The sequence below is a fragment of the Cebidichthys violaceus genome, unplaced genomic scaffold, assembly GCF_023349555.1.
Source record: "Cebidichthys violaceus isolate CVI_PGR_0920_01 unplaced genomic scaffold, fCebVio1.0.p SCAF_14, whole genome shotgun sequence".
In the NCBI taxonomy this organism is placed as follows: domain Eukaryota; kingdom Metazoa; phylum Chordata; class Actinopteri; order Perciformes; family Stichaeidae; genus Cebidichthys; species Cebidichthys violaceus.
The window spans coordinates 6,651,388-6,672,433 of record NW_027176307.1 but is presented as its reverse complement, the minus strand read 5'-3'; the positions used below and the strand labels follow the sequence as shown (position 1 = coordinate 6,672,433).

Below are 21,046 nucleotides of genomic sequence, written 5' to 3'. Positions count from 1 at the left end.
TTAAAAGTTGCAGGTGTTTTTTGTTTTTTTCCCCACTACCCAATCTGATGGCTTGATAAACCCTGCAGTGTGATTGTGTCTCTTTAGCATAGTTGAAGGTCTCTCTGTAGTCCTCCTACAGCAACCTCCTTATTGTCTTTATCTTTCGGGGTGCGTCACATTTTTAAAGCTGATGCATGGACAGTTCCCTACCAATGTCCCATTCAGCCCAGGTTGATGGAAGGTCTTGAAGTGGTGGTATGTTGACTCTTCTCTGCCTTTATGGCTTTCAGATGTGTTTTTACGTGTGCTTCTTTCCTTCATGCTGGGTACAAAGCATCATGGTGCTTAGGGCCAGAGATCTGTGCACGTTGGACTCATCTCCTACACACACAAACAGCTCACTAAGTCTTGTTTTTTTTCCAGGACGGCTCCCCTTTACTATTTATAAAGCTTGATTGATGCAGCCTCCCTTAAAATGCTGACTTAAGATCAGATTACTTTCCTCCCCAGTCATTCAATCATTTGGTACAGGAATAAACACCTGGAGCAACCTTTTTATAGTATGACTGTTCCACAATGTCATCAACTCTTCCTCCAAACCATTTCTGAGAAGAGAAGGCCGGACGGGCTGACCTTAACGTAGCCTGACAGGGTTCCTTGGAGGAGACTAACGGGCTGATTGGTTGCAGACCCATCATGTTTGGAATTCAGGCCTTTGAAGATCTAGACACTGACACAAAGTCAAAGTGACGGTTTAGCTGCCTGTTAACAGTTTGTTCCTGCGTCCAGGTAGCTGGCGACGGCTGCTCATGGTTCCCTTCATAGGCCTGCCTCAGAATGGACATTTGTAGTTTGAAGCTCACATCAATCAAACATGTAGATGGGACATGCGGGTTCAGGGCGGGCAAAGCTTTCTCTAATATGAAATATGAATATGCTTGAGTTCTTGAAAAGCAAGATGTGTGACTATCATGTGCGTCAGTCTTTTGCCAGCTGATCACTCAGTGCTGAGTACAGCTTTGGATTCCTTGACTGTGGAAAACAATGTCTGGATAAATGGAATGTCAGACTTTGTTGTGTCTCAGTGCCTTTTTCAGCACAGCCAGGCAGACGTGTGCTGCTGTTGGCACTTTGTGCCATGTGGTAATTTGTTTGGTTAAGATGATATCTGTGAATCTGCCGTGTACACGTGAGGATTGATGCCTGACCCTGACCTTATAGAACCCTGGTTGTCTTCAAAGGCAAGTGGTGGAGCGCTGTCTGCAAATAAGTGTAGTTCATGATAAAAGACATGGAGCACTCATTCCATGGAGTTGTTACTGGAGCAGGACTTAGCTCAGTAATTTTTACTCCACCTTGGATAAGTTTTATTAAACTAACTGTCAGATGATATTCAAGTTCTTTAGTTCAAAAGCAGGCTAAATATATAGAAGCATGCTGAACTCCCCAGTGATGGATTACTCTGCAAAAGAACATGGTGTTTCTTTTACTAGGCCTCTGAACAAGAGCTGATAATACGGTTTTATGAGGCTTGCAAGAATATAAAAAATAGTGTTGTAGTACCTGCACACCCCCACAGGTGTTTTCACTTTCTGTAACTGATTCGACCTCTATACAGGTGGCTTGGACCCGGGTGTGGTCGCCTCATGTACTGATGGGAGTAATAAAGGTGTAAGTAACAGGAGAGTGAGGAAGTACATGATGATGAGAAGTCTAATCAGGCTAATGAAGTGAAGCCATGTGTGGGTGAATCAGGAGTGAGAAGGGCCTGTTATTAGCAAGTGATCAGATCGGTGTGTCCACACATCACCAACCTGTCTGCACGTATGCACCAGTAACTGTGTAGCTACTCGTCTTTCCAACGCAGAAGCACGAGATGGAGGTCCCTTATTTAATTTCGCCCACCAAACAACCATGCTGTTAAGTTGCGGTGCAGAACATGAGTGTGTGTTATACATTATTCCCAGCCACGCTTTGATCGCACTCAATTCATGTGATTTCCTCATTTTGAATGAGCATGAGGTTTTGGGCATGGTTTCACACACACGACTTTTCACGAAACACACGTGTGTGTGTGTGTGTGTGTGTGTGTGTGTGTGTGTGTGTGTGTGTGTGTGTGTGTGTGTGTGTGTGTGTGTGTGTGTGTGTGTGTGTGTGTGTGTGTGTGTGTGCGCCAAGCTAGGCATCACAGCTGTAAACCACAACATCTTCAGAATTAAAAGCCCAACACTCCAAATGGCTCGGTAAAGGAATGTCCAATCACTGACCTGATAATGTCCGTGATAAATTAGAAGGTTAATCATTGGTTGATGTCATGTGTTTTGTTGCTTTCCAGACTTTTAAAAATCAACCTGGATATTCCCAAAAAGGTATTTGGGCTGGCAGTCTTAACGAGTGATGAAAACCGGTAGATACTTGTTACCAAGGTTGCAACAGAACAACAGTTTTAATTAACTATTTCTCAACAGTTGGAAATATGGTGTTAAGCTACAGCTAGAGTAAAGTAAGGCAGGCTTTAAACCTGAACACATAATAAAGATAAGTTAACCTACCATAGTAATTTAACTTTTGTCCATCGGAGTACCAGAATCAGCTTGATAAGCTCTGTCTGCCCACATTGTTGAATGTCCTTCTGTTTATCTGTGTCCAGGTGTTGACCGTCTCAGACAGCTCTCAGAGAACACCACCTACTTCCGCAGGAAACTACGCGAAATGGGCTTCATCATCTACGGCAACGATGACTCGCCTGTAGTACCCATGATGCTCTATATGCCTGCCAAAATTGGGTATGGTATTCTCCTGCATTTAATGTTATTTAATATATATTTTTTTATGCTTTAAACATCAAGGATAATTAGGATGGCTAATCTCCCAAATGATTTCACATCTTGAAAAGACATTAAGGCCCATGCTCTAATTTGAAAGGCTTTTCTCACTGTTGTCCCTTTATATAAATAGAGTGTGACTGAGTGTGTGGAGTTTCTCACATTAAAGAAAGTGAAGAGATGACATCATCAGTTATATTTTGCTTTGCCAAATGTTGCCGTTGCTTTTAAGGGCATTTGGTCGGGAGATGTTGAAGAGAAACATTGGCACAGTGGTTGTCGGCTTCCCAGCAACCCCCATCATCGAGTCGAGGGCTCGCTTCTGCGTGTCGGCTGCCCATACCAGACAGATGCTTGACACAGTAAGTCATCCAACATCCAAAACACTACATGGAAGAATGTATCTATACTTATATTGAACATAAAAAAGGTGAATGCAGCTTTAAAAAAATCAATAACGCAAAAACATCCAGGTCAAAAATGTAATTCCCAGCAGAGACCCACTTCCAGTTTTATTTCTAATCACTTCAAGGGACTGGCTGATGATGGGTGACATATTAATCAGTGGGTCTCTTACTTTTTCTTCTCTCTCAGATGTCTTGCCATAAAAGGTCCATCTTTACTCTAAAATGGTTTAGAAAGTTTCCACTTGCAGTGGGAACAAAACGACTTCAAAAGGGGCAATCATTTTAAATGGTCATTAGCACGTCAGCACAAACTGGAAAATAGCTCTACCGATATTTGCATTAGCTCCACTGTCATCTCTGATATGCATCAGTAAGATGATCACCTCTTTCTTTATTGGAAGATGAGTAAAATTACTTTCTTGGACAATCTGGGCTCTGTTTTTATTGAATGCTGCCACTTCCAACACACAACTGCCATTTGGTTTTCTTTTGTCATCTGAGATATAAAGAGAAAGACATCTGACATTTATTGCTGAAGACTTAATCTTATCCTCAACATGATATAGGTTTCTTTAAATGCATGGGTGATCGACTGACACTTTTCTATGTACGAGTGTGTCTGTTGAATAATTTAGGCTCCAATGTGTCCTTTATTATAAAGGAACTTTGAAGGCCAAGTTGCCTCCAAGTATTACAGCGTGGCTCAGACGGAGACTTTTATTTGAGCTGCTCTGTCTCTCCAAAGACACTCCATTCATCTTACTGAGGAGCATGTCAGCACTGTGTGTAATAGTCCATTTAAAGGGCATCAGCCTGCCTTTGTAGAGCACTTTGAGGAGCCGCTTTTTCCGTCTTTGGAACAGTCAGCCCTCGCTATTTCTCAGAGCATGGAATCAGAAAAAAGGTCAGGAGGAAGGTAAATTGTTTCCAGGTGCCCTGCAGTGTTGCAATGCTGATACAGCCTCTTGTGGAGAGACCTGCAGGAGTTTCTGTTCAGTTGTTGACTGTGCAGGGAGCATTCTGTTCCACTTTGCTTTTAGAGCCCCTTTATCTTTAACACTCTGACATGTTTAGTGAAAAATCCAAGTGTGATTAAGGCTCATCACTTCATTTAGCACCTACAAATGCAACTCTTTAGAGTTGTCAACCTAAGTGTATAATCTGCTCATCTTGACCTTTTTTTTTTTATATACACTCTCTGTCTGCCTGTCTTTAAATTCTGATTGACATAAATACTTTTTGGATTGAGACTAATGGTGTTCCTCCTGTTCTTTTGCCAGGCGTTGGAGGCCACAAACGAAGTGGGCGATCTGCTGCAGCTCAAATACTCCAGACGTGAACAGCCTCTTCCCTCGCTTGGGTGGATGGCCGAGGAGAGCCTACTTCAAGACTGAGCAGGCTCACACACACACACACACACACACACACACACACACACACACACACACACACACACACACACACACACACACACACACACACACCCCACCCCGTTTCTTGTCTGATGTCCTTCATTTTCCTCTCAGCCAGTCTCTCTTGCCCACTTCACCATATCTCCTTGCATCAGTCTCCCGTGGACTCACCAGAACCAAACCCTTTTGAAACGTGCACAACAGCACCGCTCTTTAGCCTGTGTGCCGTCTGTGAAGCGGACCCATCCCTCTTTCTGAATGTCTCTTCAGTTTGTCCTAATTTATTGTGACTGCATCTGTCTCACATCAAGCCCTATTCCTGTGTGCACATTGAATGTGGATCTTATTTGTGCAATAATAATAATAATAACAACAACTTGGAGTTTCCTTGTAGTTCAAACAACCTAGAGTGAAGTAGACCATTTTTGGGTTCCTACTCATGCACTTGGGAAAAAAGAGAAAAGGAAAATAAGAAATCAGATCACAGCGCTGGCTATGATGAACACAGGAAAAGATTATATATGTAAATATTATTTATCCCAAAGTTGGGTAGCATCCCAAACCTCAAATAGAGATACATTATTTCACAGGAGTAACATTAGCATATGTACTCCATATATATTTATCTGATGGCTTTTTTCTAATCACTTTTACTTGAATGGAGTAGAGAATACTGGGTTCTTTCCCTTACCAAAGGATGTATATGTATAGATATGTTTTCTACCTTTTCTCTTAGAATGCAAAGCAGAAGTTCCTAATGAAAACATTTAACAGAGAGAATCCCAGGGAGCAAGACTAAGGAATATTTTTATTGCTTATTTTGTAGAGATATTTTTCAGCCTTATTTACTGTTTACACCTGCACTCAAAAACTTGAGCCCTGTGTCTTTAACATTTCTATAAGCTAATGAGCTACATGTGATTTGTTGTTATTTTGTTATGTCCTTCTTGCTTTTAAGTGAATCAGTGTCGACACGATCTCTGAGCACGATGACACGCTGTAACTTAGATCTGTATGTATGACGATGGCGCTTCATGCTCATCTGATTTACAGACTGCTTTATTTATTCAAAATGTCTTTGTCATCTTATTATTGTCTGAAAGGCAGCTCCAAATGTGTCCCAGTGTGTGTTTTAACTGACCGTCTACACCTCTTAACTTCAGTGCCAGCACTACTGACAGGCATTGTACATGCACAGATGACGTAGTCACTGATATTTGCTAGATTTGTATGGGTATGCTTCAAATGTCGTTGGTTTTTCTAATGATTTATCGTCTTTGTACATCTTCTGGAACAACATTCCATATCAACATTTCATTTCATTTCAGTGTCAAGTGTTTTGTTTTGCTATTTTTGTGTGACTTTTAATCAAACATGGCTTACATGTCACTGTTAAATATTCTGTTCTTATGTGTGTTTATGTTCTACTCAATCGATGTGAATTGGAGTGTAGCAGTCAGAAAGCTGGCAGTTGTCTGGCAATGTGACCATTCCTATAAATGTTCATCAAAGTGATTACTCAACAAGTTTAGAGAAGCTTTTGTTGATGTTTTTTTGCATTTTAGCACAGCTTTTTAACAGTACATCCACTCGATATTAACTGAATTGTTGTCTTTGAGTCATTCCAATATTGTCGTTTTTCTTCAACCAAAATGACTTGAATAACAACTCTGTGATGCATTTGCTTTCTTCAGAAATGTGCTCTCTGACCTAAAAAAAAAGTTTCCTCTCAAGCTGTCTGCAGCACCATGCAGTATCTTAGGTCTCTGCATGTCTATGGAGGCAGAATGTAAATGTAACAGCAACGTGAAGAGAGTTATCAAAAATGTTTGGGTTGCTTGGAGCTCTTTGATGTAATGTTACAGTTTTCCAGCCTGCCTACCACAAACACCTGCTAACTGACCTGCAGTGACCATTGGAAACCTGCTTATCAGTTGCTTTTGCCCTTGGAATTGTATTTGGGTTGAAGATAAACCACTTAGAGGAGTTTGTAAAGCTATGATGTTTGTTGACCTTGCTGTTGGAAACAGTGCTGCAAAGATTAAATCACTTTCTTTGTATCAAGTATTTGGAATGAGTTTGTGTTTATTTACAGAAGGCACACACGGACTGTAGTCACAACTTAAAAGCTCATGACGAACATTTTTGAAAGCCTTCTGACTCATGAGTCACTGACATCCTGCCATTACACAGCATTCCACATCGGCATTCACTCCCGTCTTAAAATGGTATTTTAATGAAATCCTATGCCAGTGGGATGAGATAATGACTTGTTCCCAGAGTTTAAAAAATGGCAAAACAAGCCTAAGAAAGAACAAGTGAAATAGTTTCTCAACACATTGGTCGAGTATTTCTCTTTAAAATGTGGTATTCAGATATGTGATGTCCACTTCATGTCCTGCTATGTAGCCTACTGAAGGGTCTATGTAAACTAAACCTTGTACCTTGTACCCCCCCCTCCCCACACACACACACACACACACACACACACACACACACACACACACACACACACACACACACACACACACACACACACACACACACACACACACACACACAGCTGTGAGCAATAAGCTTCCCACCCCCAACTCCTTCAGCATCAACCTTCTGAATGCGTGCGTAAAAGGCGAGTTTACCGAAACCGGTTGGCTGGGCGGTGCACACACAAACACGCACGCATCCACTCGAACTCGTGGATGAACTTCAGCTGGATAATGGATTAACGCAGCAGACAGATAGCAAAAACGCACAGCATACTATGAACTCCAGATGTCAATGTATTGGAAGAAAACACCCACCCACGACGGAATGACTCACAGTTTGAAGTAGTTGAATAAGCGAGCGTCGGTGCGGACGGAGAGATTCTGCGTGGGGCATTTAACTTCTTTCTGGTACTTAAAGCTCTTCCAACTGTGTTTTTATGGGGAGGAGAAGCGCTGAGCTCGACCCGTCATACGGACTGACGGTTGCTGCGCGAGGCGCTGGTACCAGATATGGATAGCGCGCGGGATACCTCTGGGCGCTGCTGCGCATCTTCATAAAGTGCGACACTTCGAGACTGACGACGCCGAAAACCTCATTTGTCCTGAGTCCAACTTGCTGACAAACGGAGGACCAGGTGGACCCAACTAACACGCTCATTTAGAGAGAACCGTTTGAGAGAAACCTCCAAAGAACTTTACAAATCTAGGAAGCTTAGAAGTAGAGAACATGTGTCAAGAGGTCGCGAGGAGATGCCCCGCGCTGCTGCTGGCTGTGTCGCTGCTCCTCGTGGGTTCGGGGACCGGGTTTCCTAGCAGACTCAAGAACGTTGCCCACAAGGTACGTTTCCTCCACATATTGGTTCAATGTTGGCTTTTTTTCAAGTTTAGCAAGTTGCAGCAACAAGTTTCAAAAAGTTGCGAAGTCTAAAAAATCACACCTGCCGCTAAAGAAAACCACTTTTTCTCAAATAATTAGCTAACGTTAGCTTGGTGGACCATCTTTGCTAACTGTTGTAAAATATCATAGTCTAAATTTGTGGTCCGCTTTATTGCTTAATATCATATCTTCATTAATGTCCTACTTTTTATTTCAATGCTTTGGCAACATTGTTTTTTTTGTTTTTTTTACTTTCATGCCAATAAAGTCACTTTGAATTGAACTAAATTATACAAATATCACAAAACTTAAACTAAAATCATCTAAAATTGTGATGTGTTTGAAAATAAACAGAATTGCCATGCTAATATTGAATAATGTCATTAGTGAGTATTAAGTACGACACACTCTAGAATCAGGTGCCTTTAAGGAATTTAAAAAAATGTTACGAGTCATTAGTTTATGTTATTTCCAACACATTCTATGTTTATTTGCTCATCTTTTTATAACAATGTTAATGTCATAGATAAAAAGTGGACCTTCTGTTTCCATCAAATGATTGAATGAATGAAGTGATCTGAAAGAACAGAATCTCTCCATCAGAGGAAGGTTTGCTTTCACTGGTACACCCTGGGCTGTGTGTGCTGTGCTGTGTCTATGGGAATGTTTATGTTACACACAGACATATTTGGATATCAAAGCCTTTTAGTGTGTGATTGGGTCAGAGTTCAGCTTTTGCCTTTGAACTCTCCTTCTTGTGTGGCCTCCCATAGATTCCCTATTGGGACTCTCTCATCATCTGTCTGACTGATGTCAAAGCAGAACTAGGGAGGGAGGAGGAGAAGGAAACGATTAGTGAGAAGACGAACAAATCTCCCTGTGGCTGTGTGACTGTTCATTTCATTCACCAAAAGGCTGCCGTTGGTGACTCTGTGCCCTTGCCTGTGACCTGCTGTAAGTGTTGGATGGAGAGGAGAGATTAGCGGAGGAAGAGAGGAGGAGGAGGGGAGGTGCCCGGTAACGAGATGCTTATATAACCAGAATAAGGCGAGCCCTCGGCGTCTCTCACACTGGTGCTCGGGTCAAGTGTCATTCGTCTGATTGTTTACATTGGCTCTTTTTTGTGTTAATGTGGAATTTCCTGTTTTTGGTTTTACCCCCATCTCTCAGCAAAGAAGAAAAGGAGGGAAGGGGGGGGGTTGTTGAAGTGGCCTCTTTTCTAAATCTCTGGACCTGTTTGCCCTGACGGTTTTGTACCCCCACTTTCCACCCCGACCTCCACAACCTCACCCTGATTCCACCAGGCATGCATTTGTTGTCCCGTTTCCATTTGCTAAAGATGGCGATCAAAGAGCGTCCATAGTTTATTGTTCTTGGGTAATGGTTTGGAAACAGCCAAGTGCAGAGGCCTTTGATATCTGCGGGCACATAAATCAGGGCTGCCACACCGCCTGCCCCCCCACCCCACCGGATTCCGTCGCTGCTCTTCACCTCGGCCCCTGCTGCCCCCACCCCGTCTCCCTGACCTGAATGTGTGTCACCATCAGCAGTAGCTATGACAGTAGCTCAAAATGGATCCAGCCTTTTCAGTTTAGTAAGAGGAGGACACAGTGCATGGATTTAATGTTTGTCAAAGAGAGAAGCAGCCTCCTGACCAGACCGAGGTCCCCCACTGCATCCAGATAGTCTCACTGTTAAACACACTGCATGCCATCAGCCGTCGGCCTTTGATCAGAAGCGCCCCACTACAGAGAGGAGGAGAGCACAGGATCAGAGAGAATGAGGGGGAGGAAGAGAGGAGGAGGAGGAGAGTGATATACAGGGCGAAAGAATACAGGATCCAGATGTGTAACAAGACGCGATGAGGAGGGTGTGAAAGTATGTGACTCTGGACCCTCTGTGTCTGTGGGTGTGGAGGTGGAGAAGCATGTGTGTGAATTGGTGTGTAATGTGAATATTGTCACTGGTGGTCAGATTTGACAGTGATGCACTCATGCTGGTAACACCAGGACAATAACACGGTCAAAAGGAGCGTCATGTTATTCTTCAATAACGTGTGATATGATTCATTGATAGATTTTTTTGTCATGTTTGTTTGAAAAATGACTTGAAGGACTGATCGATTTTCTGTCCATCAGTTAATGGACTAATTGCTTCAGCTCTACTAACATTATATCCAGTGCTGAAGAATATCCAGTGGATAAAATGACAGAGACAAAGGCTGAACATGCTACTTGTCATCACCAGTTTACAGATATCTGGGGAGGGGGCCAACTTCTCTTCATCCATCATTTATCATGCTTGACGGGCTTCTCCTCTAAACAGGCACTATGTGTTCACATGCTTGAGTTTGACCGACCACATAACCTCTTTATGGGACAATCACAGGCCGTCAGTGAAAAGTACGCCCTGTTCTAGAGGCCATAAGTATAAATCATCAACCATTGGGTCATTGATTCAGACAACTCTTCTCCTCTTTAGGCCTCCAACTGCAACTGGTTTGTTCTGAGCAGACCACAAACTGGCTCATGTCAAAACTCAAGGTCCAGTCCAATCTTGTGTTTGAGCCAATTTAGCATATTCAGGATGATATAGACACAAGTGACTGACAGACCAGGGTTCATTACAGGCACGGCTTTTGTTTTTTACCAGTGTCAGGTATGAAATAGATATGTGTCTTATAACAGCCACATGCACGCTGGAGAATGGAACCAAAGAAAAGTCCATTTTCAGTGACTATAGTCCAGATACAGTACACAGAACTACAATTCCCCACCGTTATAATGTCACCATTAATCACCATAAATCTCAGAGATCAACATTTCTTCCTGCTGGGCTCGGTAACTGGAAAACCTGGAGGGTCAAATGAAGTGGCGGCCATAGTGGCGGCAGCACAGCAGGTTCAGACACGCTCGCAGCAGCCCAGGGGTCCCACGCCTCCCAGGCCCTCTCATTAAAGCTAAAAGAGGAGCTCTCTGGCACAGGCCCCTCTTTGTCCACAGCCTGGATGCCATGACTGTTGTGGGAAAAAAAGAAAAGAATGAAATGAACGAAGGCTGGTTGGTCACTTGGCTGGTTAGTTGAATGCCTCAGGGGCTCTGTGGAATTGCTGACCAAGCTACAACGTGGTAGATGGTTTGATAGTTTATTCCTGGAGACAGGGCACTAATTGTTTTTTCATCAATGAGTCATATAAAGGATAGGTCTTTATTTTTATCATTAGCTCTGACGTAGCCACTGACTTTTGAATGTGATCCCATTGTTTGATTGATTATTCAAGGTGGTGTCTGCACACAGTGAATCAGGCTTTAAGGCATTTTGTGTCTTCCATTTAATCTCTTAAATGATTCCACTATGTTATTGTTTCTGGTCCAGATACACTCTTTATCTTGTGTCTCTACTTGTTCTTTCAGGCTCATGGCCACCCGATTCACAGCAGTGGAGTCCAATATGTGCCTGAAGCTTTGGAGCAGCAGAACCAAGTCCAGAGTCTCCTGTCTGAGCCCCACAGCCACCAGAGGAGGTGGTCCCACCCCCAGCACCTCTCCACTGGTGTTCTTCCACAGCCTGAGCCTGAGGAGGAGACCAAACCCTTCATCCTGGACCTCAAGAACTTTCCAGACCTGGCCAATGCTGACATCAACTCACAGAACCCCAACATACAGGTGAGTCTCAGACAGGCTTATATATTAAACAAGTGCAGTGCCCGTTCGGGACTTTCCCGTTTGGAACACGACGTATTGCATGGCCCTCAGAAGGTTCTCATTGCAAGGCTGTCGAGAGTCGCTCTTTGCTCGTTGACTCCAGGGAAGTGAAGAAGAGTTTGGTAACGTTAGTGTATCCATTTTCCAGCAGCAACAGTGAATGAGTCAATAAAGGCCCGACGGCAGAGCCCTGAAGCCCTGCTGCACAACGTTTTTTTAAAAGGTAAAAAGATGATGGTTCTGGCTCGGACTAAAGAGATTTCTGTACCAAATAAAGTGACGATGGCTCAAAATTTGTAGGAGGAGCAGCAAAAAAGCTAATTTGGACACAATTCAAAATGCCGCAAAAACTATGTAGACTTATATAGATTCCTCTGGACCCACAGACTCCAGGAGAAAATATTTTTGTTTTTGAGACTTATGGTTACAGGTTAGAGGGGTGTATTGCTCCCCCACAAAGTGTGAAGTAGTAGATGCTCTATTGTAAGGCTTTTGTTGTGTTAAATTATCTATTTCCTTAATGTGTAACAAAACATTCTTTCCGGCTGCATATTCTTTTGCTATTATTTAATTAAAGGCTCTGTACTCATAGGTGTGAGCCATTGAGTCCTCATCATCTTCTAAATTGACCCAAAACATTCAAAAGGATTTTCTGTGAAACTTATCTCAGGTCAGTGTGATCAGAATGTGGTTAGAGGGACATGAGGATGTCTACATCAAGAACAGCAACCGATGAAATGCCTGATCACTTTTCATGTAGCAAACTCTGACTCAAAGATATATTCCACTAAGACAAATGAAAGCGCTTCCAATCCTCATACATCTTTCCTAACTGTGAAATTGATTTCACAACAGAACAAAACGATTTCCCCTGTAGTCTCCCTGTTGCCTGGTCTTCACATCAGCTGAAGTGGGCCCTTGGAAGTACTGTAACATCGAGGATGAGTCATGTTGAGCTAATGAGAGGTAGTTATCCAGAATAAATGCTCATATTCTCTCCCTGAGCGGATCGTTTGGTTGGCTGAATACTCATGCTCACGTCTGGCTGGCTGACTTAGATCAGCGGGTTTGCTTGCTAAAAAACTTCTCAGCCAATTTGAGTTGTAACTCAAAAGTATTGGAGGTACTTTTCGTTTTTATGACACATTATGGCAAAATCGGAGTCAATGCAGCAATACTGGACAGTTCAATGGCTTGTTTTGTCATTGTCTTCTACTCACCGTTAATAAGTCATTTCTAAGTTTGGTTTGCTAGTTTAGACTAATAGGAGAGAGTTGTTAAGCAAATATTGATGCTGTCTAAGATCAGATCAGTGACACACATACTTCAGATTGACAGAGACCTTCTCTATTTCTGCGTAGGTAACCATTGAGGTGGTAGACGACCCTCAGATGGAGGTAGAGATGGACCTTGCCAAGGAAAAAGACTGGCTACCTTCTTCTTCCTCCTCACCCTCCTCCACAGTGGATTGGCTCGGAGGCAAGAAGCTTTTCTGGCCTCTTTTTTGGAGTTACACCGACACCGATTCCAGCGAGGACAGCAACAGCCGGTCAGGCGTGGAGGAAACTGGCGAGGAAGAGGAGGAGGAGGATTACTCCCTGGATTACGGTAGTGAAGAGCCATTACCCAGCGGAGTGGGCGGAGACTGGGATACACGTTGGAACGAAGGCTGGGATCCAATGCAGAGCTACTATGGTAAGGTTTGCCAAGTGGTACACTGGCTGTCTGCTAGTACAGCCACACAGCTCTTTTAGATATGACTTCATCACAATGATTATGGCTTTTAGAAAAGGACCAAAATGTATCCTGTGAGTTTTACCAAAGAAGTGGAATGCAAAAAGAGAAAGTATGGAAGTACAGTTACTGAATTTATCATATGAAAAAAGAGATGGAAATATCTGGAAGGAGAGAAAGAGAGACAGAGAAGTACAGAGTGGCTCAGGAAGGCTGCATGATAACTATCTTCACAGTCAGAGAGAAGCAAACGATGCCAGCATGCGAGGCAGCATGAGTATTGGACCATCAGGACATTGTGGGTAATGCGTACTTTGAAGTGGACACTGGTCGTGCTGGGTAGAGGCCTGCCTTTTGAAGATGGGTCCGATGCGCTCGCTAATGGCAGCGTGAGGCCGCCACTGTTCCCTGGGACAAAACAGCTCTCTGCCTGTGGACAATTAGAGGGCAGATTTGGAACACAGAATGACAGGGGCCATTCGGCCGGCCCTTTTCATCCTTCCCCGGGACCCCATCTCCCCCCCCCCCCCCCCCCCCCCCCCCCCCCCCCACACACACACACACACACACACACACACACACACACACACACAGACCCTGGCGGCCCTCACTGCCTTCTGCGGCTCAGCCTTTAGAGCCAGTTCAAGAATTCCGGGGGGCTTTCAGGGCTCTGCATAACTTTTACAGCTCTTTTCCCCCCTCTTAATTCTGCCTTCCTCTGGTGGGAAAACATGTTGTGTCTCAGCCTGCACAGACCACTTATTCATTGGTAAAGATAGTAAATAATTAGGGAGAAAGAGAAAGGTGTACATAGTGAATGAAAGGGAGAGAAGAGGAAAAAGAGAAAGAAAAAGAACGGGCAAGGCAGTGTGTGAGCCAATCTGTGTGATTCCTACTGTAGATCAGAGAGCACTCATGGGCTCACCACAGCCGGAGGCTTTCATTCTTCAGAGATATTTCACATAAATACAAATCTGTGCATGATCGGTCTATTTGATTTCAAAGGTTCGGTCTATTTGATTTCAAAGGTTGTTGTTGCACTAACTTGTACTGTTGTGTTGTAATCTCAAAATGTGCTAGCAGGTGGCTAGTTTGGCTGGTTTTTACTCTTTAAGCTTTCCCTTATCCATCATACCAATATATAGATTTTAACTGTTGTACATGTAGTCGAGCCAGCAAAAGGCAACAATGCCTATTAAGTGGTCACATCTAAAGACTCAGTGAACATAAATCAAGGATGTCTGCCTTGGCTTCTTCTGTAATTAAGACTCTCCTGAGACCTCATTCCCGTATGGCCACATGGCGAGTTGGCAGCGCCCACAAAGTCAAATTGGGTGCTCGCTACACCCAAGCTGGTATTTCTGCACCCACCTCGCCTTTAATCAAGAATGAGTTGTTTTCAGTGTTATTAACACCACAAGGAAACATGGTGCGGAGGCGGACAGCCACAGCACAGCTTCTCTCTCTAATTTGACTGAGGCCTTCTTAAAAAGAATATGGGTTTGCATGGGAAGGTTGGACCAGGAGAAAATAGTCATTCATATGGAATGAGACAGTCCGGTCCTGGATAAGACTGTTGAAGTACATACTGAGGTCTCTTTAACACAAAACCGTAAGGTGTTTTGTTGGATTTTTTTTTTTTTTTTTTAAGTTTCTTATTAGTTTGTTAAATACAGTGCATTTGTTAATTGCAATCTGTGCCAGAAAGCATGAGCTCCTGTAACTGTAAATTGAATTCCATGCTTTTATTTTGTATTCCTCTCCTTATCGCTCTGATAGTTTTTGCAATATGTAAATGGTTTTGTGCTTAGTAGAATCTTTTTGTTTTGCTTCAGTTTATGGCACTGACAGTGTTTGCATTTTGATTTTCTTTCCACAGAGAAGGAGACAGATGAGTGGACTCCCTGGTCTCCCTGTTCAGTGACATGTGGAAACGGTGAGAGGAAGAGGACTAAATCCTGTGGCTACTCCTGCACTCTGACAGAAGCCTCGAAGTGTGACCTGGAGCCTTGTCCTGGTGAGATTATAGAGAAAAATAATAAACCAAAGCCAGAGTATTTACATATTTATATTCTACTTTCCGAGCTGTTTTTTTAATCTACAGCTGATGTATCACTCTTCTCTTTGTAGGTGATGTCAACACTGTGGTAGAGCCTTTCCCTTTTGAAATGGAGAATGGCACAGAGCCATTTGGTACAGGTGAGTTTTTCTAATAGGAAGTTCTCCATAGCATCTTTCATTAGCTTAAAGGGTTGCACCATATATTAACCCATTAACTGCAAGCTGTTTATACTGTACAGTCCACAATGTACAATCAAAGCCAGTCATATATATGCTGTTGTTGTAGTTACCTCTTTGGCTAATGGATTATGGGGATCACTAATAGGCGGACCGCGGTCCGGATCCGGACCCAGACGCTGTTGTATCCTGACATGGACCGACAACCAATAGATAATTGAGAATTATTACACTTTCACGGAGCGCTTCTATTTTAACAGGCGCAGCTTTTCCAGCCTTTCCAGCCTTTCCAGTACTCTTCAGCGGTCCAGAAAACATACCAACCAATTACATGCGTTGTAAATCACATCACGTGATGCTAATCAGCCAATCACATATGGGTATTCAGATAAGCATTCAGTGTGATATACACACACAGGAGAGAGACGGGACAAGAGACAAATAGTTGGAGAAGTATGTGAGTCAGAGAAGTTATTTCACATGACAGTCTCCAAAAAGAGAGAAGTGGAAACCGAAAGCAGAGCCTTTGACCAAGAATGGACAGACTGTTATATGGACAGTTTGAAACCAGTATGTCTCATGTTCAGAGTAGTGATTATTAAAAGCGGCAATATGAAGCGCCAAAGACAAAGAACAAATCTTTTGAACAAACGTACCCACTCACATCCGAAATAAAGGCACAGAAAATAAACAATCTAAGAGCCCAATATGATCAGATTCCTAACACATGAATTCACTGACCAACAATGATGTTAACAGTGTTGGGAACAAAAAGGAGTTTGAGTTATCAGCAAATATGAAAAACTAAATTATTGACATCAATCGAATTATTAATGTCAGTAAGATTATTAACAATTATTAATAATAACGGAGCACCACCCTGAGAACAGGGACCAATAACCAAACTATAAACTAAGTCTCATAATTAGTATTCACTCACAATGTCAATAGTCAAAGTACTATTACACATTCAGAGTGAACAGTGAAGGTTTGAGTACGAGCACAGACCACATATCCAGCTATAATCATAATACACATGCACAAAGTAATCACAGACAGCTGCTCTTTAGAGATGATCGAGTCAATGATCGGGTCAACTAATATCTAAAACTAACAACAAATACTATACATTTATGAACACGCTATCTAAAATCAACAAACAATATGTGGTAAAAAAGAGAGTGTGTGTGTGTGTGTGTGTGTGTGTGTGTGTGTGTGTGTGTGTGTGTGTGTGTGTGTGTGTGTGTGTGTGCATGTGTGCATGTGTGCATGCATGTAGGTGTGTGTGTGGGGGGAAGAAGCGAGAAACTACTCAGACAGTGGCGGACATAATCTAAAACGTGGCACGTTTCGTAGGACTACATTACATTACAGTCATTTAGCAGATGCTTTTATCCAAAGCGACTTACAATAAGTGCATTCTGGAAGTGGAAGATAGACAGACTATCAAAATGGAGGGGTAGTTTCACTTGTGACCACGCCTCGCGAGACCACAAAATGGCGCAAGACTCCAAGAGACAATAGAGATTGCGTTATCTACACGTCTCTGAGGTAGTTAGCTCAACTATATGTGTGTGGGTTAGTAGAAGAAGAGAAAAAGCAAACAAAACAAAAGAAATCTTCCAAAACAAAGCCGATCCTCACCACAGCGATAAAATATGCAAAGTCGTTAATCTCGACGATTATTGAGCATACACAACAGACCGTTGACCTAGGGTTTTCTTTTAAAAACAGCAACGTTGTGTTTCCGTGCTTCCTTACCCCGACGCGAGTCAGAGCGAAGAGCAATGTTTCAGGTGTCCCTGGTTATGTTATAAACTCTGTGACTTCCGGTCGTAGAAGTCCCGCCTCGGCATCCCAGGCCTCGTCCAATGAGAGCAGCGCTGAGTTTTGGTCAACCGAAACTCAGGATTCACACATAGGTGTGAAATTGTTTCTTGGGCGGTTTGGTGTTTTATCAACCCAGATCAGGCTTTTGGCTGATCAAGCAGGCCTAAATCAGATCCTTTTGTTTCAGAGCACATGGTCAGCCCCAACAACAGAGAGGAATAGAGCTGAAACAAGTGATTTAATAACCACAGATAAAGTCCCTGCACACGCATTTCTCATTTTAGAAGATGAGAAGAATATAATATCATGGCTTTTTGGGTTGACATCACTTCACACCTGAATGAACTGAATTTAAAGCTACAGGGCAAAGAAAATTCAGTTAAATACATTTTTCAAAAGCTTTCTGTTATGTATTTAATTTTTTTAATCCAGTCCTTATTTTACTTGAAATGAGAAAAGAACATGTATTTATTATTAGAGTATGTATTATTTATAATTCATCCAGTTCAATTTGAAATCTGACAATAAATATTGTTGAGATAATATTCAATTGAACTTTCTTTATTTCATCACTTTGTCATTTGTTGACTACATACAGATGTTAATACAACTGTCGGCTACTTTAATATATATGGGACTAAATGATAACGCCAGTTAGACGTTATTGTGATGTTCCGCACCTTTGCATGAGGAAGTTCTCTCTAACTGGACCTCGCTGAATTTTAATTCAATACCCCTGGATTATGGCAACACACCCCTGATATGCTGTCACAGGGGAATGTAGCACTAGTGTGGACCAATGTAGCACTGTAACATGGATGTTTATAGATGCCAGACATTGGATCCAAACTTGACTACTAAGTGGCCTCTGTTTGTGCTACCAATAGTGCGACCATGAACAACTGTAACAAACATGTACTATTGCTGTCCTCTTTCCAATAGATGTGGACAGTTGTGAGAAGTGGCTCAACTGTAAGAGCGAGTTCCTCCAGAGGTACCTCCACCAGATGTTGTCTGAGCTGCCCAGCTGCCCCTGCTCCTTCCCCTCTGAAGTGGGGTACACTGTGGTCAGTGTCTACGATGAGAATCATGGCCGACAGTTCCGCTGGCGTGACGCCAGCGGCCCCAAGGAGCGCCTGGATATCTACAAGCCATCAGCGCGTACCTGCATCCGCTCAGCACTTTCCGGCGACTCATCTACTCTCGCAGCGCAGCACTGTTGTTATGGCGATCGTGGCCGGCTGATCACGCGTGGGAAAGGCGCAGGAACGCCTAACCTGATCAGCACTGAGTTCTCACCTGAGCTGCACTTTAAAGTTGACGTGCTGCCTTGGATTCTCTGCAAAGGAGACTGGAGTCGCTTCCATGCTGTGCGGCCACCAAATAATGGATTGAGCTGCCCAGAAAACCCCCATGAAGACGTGTTCATGAATGAACTGGAAGAGGCCAGGGAGTACTAAGGGACCACAGCCAAAACTACCACTTCACTCAGAGAGTCAGAGGGCCCAATCCTAAATTGAGAGGAGACTGTCTGTTTTAAAAGTCATGAAATGTTACATCTGAACCATCATGCATTAACCGAGCACTGACGCAGAAGAAATGCACTTGTGGTTAGGATATTTGTGGGGTTTACGTATGATGGTACAGTGTGGCTGTCTCAAGTTAGGATTTGGCAGAGTGTCCTGATATCAGGCTCAACTGAACTGAACTGAATTACAAGAATGGAAAAAATGCAGTGTTCTCCCATCGCTTGCCAACCTGTTTCACATCTGGCATAACAACAAGGTCTCTCTTTATATTCACACTCTCCATGATGTCTACATCCTGGCTTTTTGATGATGGAGCTCTTGTGATTGACAATAGCAACATATGGTAAACATCCAGCTCATGCTTCTTGTAGGCTTTACATTAGAAAATGAATAAATGTGGGCTGGTTATATTGATGAAGCAAACACATGTATGGGAAGAGTCCAACAGAAGAATATCCCAATTATGCTGCTACAATATAAAATCCTTCAGGTTTTACAAAGGTATTAAGGTATTAACAAGACAACAGGACATCGGGAAACCCAGAAGATGCCACCTGCATTTGAGACACAAAAAATGTAGAATTTAGGATCTCAACCAGAGAGGTAAGCTAAAAGGATTAGAAACATTGTGCTGACTGCTGAGAATTATGAGAATATGCCATTAGCATTAATGGTACTGGAACAGCACATTTGATTGAAAATGTTTTGTCACACAGATTGATTTCATATGTTTCCTCACATTTTAACAACCAGGAAGATATATGATCTGGGTGCCAAAGAGTTAAAAATCAGACTTGTGTAAATCCAGCTCCCAAATCTCTATGGTGCAAATGTAGGAAAAATTCTGTTCTACAGTGAGTGGATTGTGCTCATAGATCTCTACAATGTTCTCAGGGGGACTAACTGACCATGATAAACACATTTGTTAATTTACCTCGGCAGCCGAGCACTATTGGAACTAGTACAAAGTGTATTGAGAGGAAGATTAGTAGAAGCGTATCAGATGTCTAATCCTGATTGTAATTGATGAACAGATAATGCTTTTTGTGCAGTTTCAAAAAAAAGTTGGAACCCTTATAAAAGGTAGAACGATAGATGACATCAAACTGTTGGCTTAGGGTCCTTGGGTTTATGAACATAACTTGATTGGATAGAAAGGACAGTCCTACTCAAATAATAAACCCTGAGAGGTCATGCAGTTGGAGCTTTTACCCTGGCTAACATAGAGGGCAGGGTAAGGAAACATGGAAGTAGTCACCTTTAGAAAATACCTCATAAGGTATATTGCAAAGGATTGAAAAAAATAGGTTGAAGCTTAATTAGAATAGTTTTTAGCATTGTAGCTGTGTAAACAGTCTGCACCTCACACAGTGGCAGTGTTGTTAAACATACTTTAAATACCTTCAAATTCCAGGACTGTACTTTCTATCCAGTCTTATTCTATGGATGTTCACTCCAAACCTTTTTTCAGGAATTCTGCCTCCAGATGTGTATAACACACATTTACATTTTGGATTCACCGATCATTAAAAAGGAAGGCACTTTATTTAAGATATATATACACAAAAGATATATCGAAATCACTACTCATGTTGGCCATTTGTTGATGATAGTGTTATTGTGAAGGGAAACGCGTCAGAAATACTGCATTGTTCTATGATAGTGCATATAAGTGTTCTGTTGAGGAAAGCATGATCTTGTTGTGATTTCTGAATCTAGTATTACATGGTGTTGTACAGTATTTATTTGTCTGTTCTCTTTTTTAAGTGTGCTGAAGCTTTGAAATGTCTCTCTACTCAACATGGTGCACTAATCTGACGGAGAAATGAAGGCACCCATTATCAAAAGGGAAACCACTTGCCACATATCACTTCATACAGCAACATCAAGTGTCTTTTTCGTTCTACTTTGTACTGCAGTGCTTCATGAATGTGTTGTTGCAATTATGCTGAAGAAATATATAAAGACCTTGCATTCATCATCTGACTCTTTAATGTGCCGTTTCTTTTTCCACACTTTGGA

General features: G+C 42.5%; 2 protein-coding genes across 2 annotated transcripts in view; both read left to right on the top strand.

Moving 5' to 3' along the window:
• LOC137871062 (serine palmitoyltransferase 2-like) overlaps positions 1 to 6,693 on the top strand; it is a 19,362-nt gene extending 12,669 nt beyond the window's left edge. Inside the window, exons 10-12 of the mRNA XM_068708633.1 lie at positions 2,633 to 2,768; positions 3,040 to 3,169; positions 4,495 to 6,693. Coding sequence (XP_068564734.1) covers positions 2,633 to 2,768; positions 3,040 to 3,169; positions 4,495 to 4,608 — 380 coding nt within the window. The 3' untranslated portion in view covers positions 4,609 to 6,693. The remainder of the gene's footprint in view (positions 1 to 2,632; positions 2,769 to 3,039; positions 3,170 to 4,494) is intronic.
• A 567-nt stretch (positions 6,694 to 7,260) lies between these two features.
• Positions 7,261 to 21,003, top strand: ism2b (isthmin 2b). The gene is made up of 6 exons (XM_068708632.1): positions 7,261 to 7,950; positions 11,403 to 11,654; positions 13,055 to 13,388; positions 15,307 to 15,444; positions 15,558 to 15,626; positions 18,438 to 21,003. Exons 1-6 carry the CDS (start codon positions 7,840 to 7,842, stop codon positions 18,953 to 18,955), a joined length of 1,422 nt encoding a protein of 473 aa, XP_068564733.1. The 5' UTR covers positions 7,261 to 7,839; the 3' UTR covers positions 18,956 to 21,003.
• Positions 21,004 to 21,046: the final 43 nt, after the last annotated feature.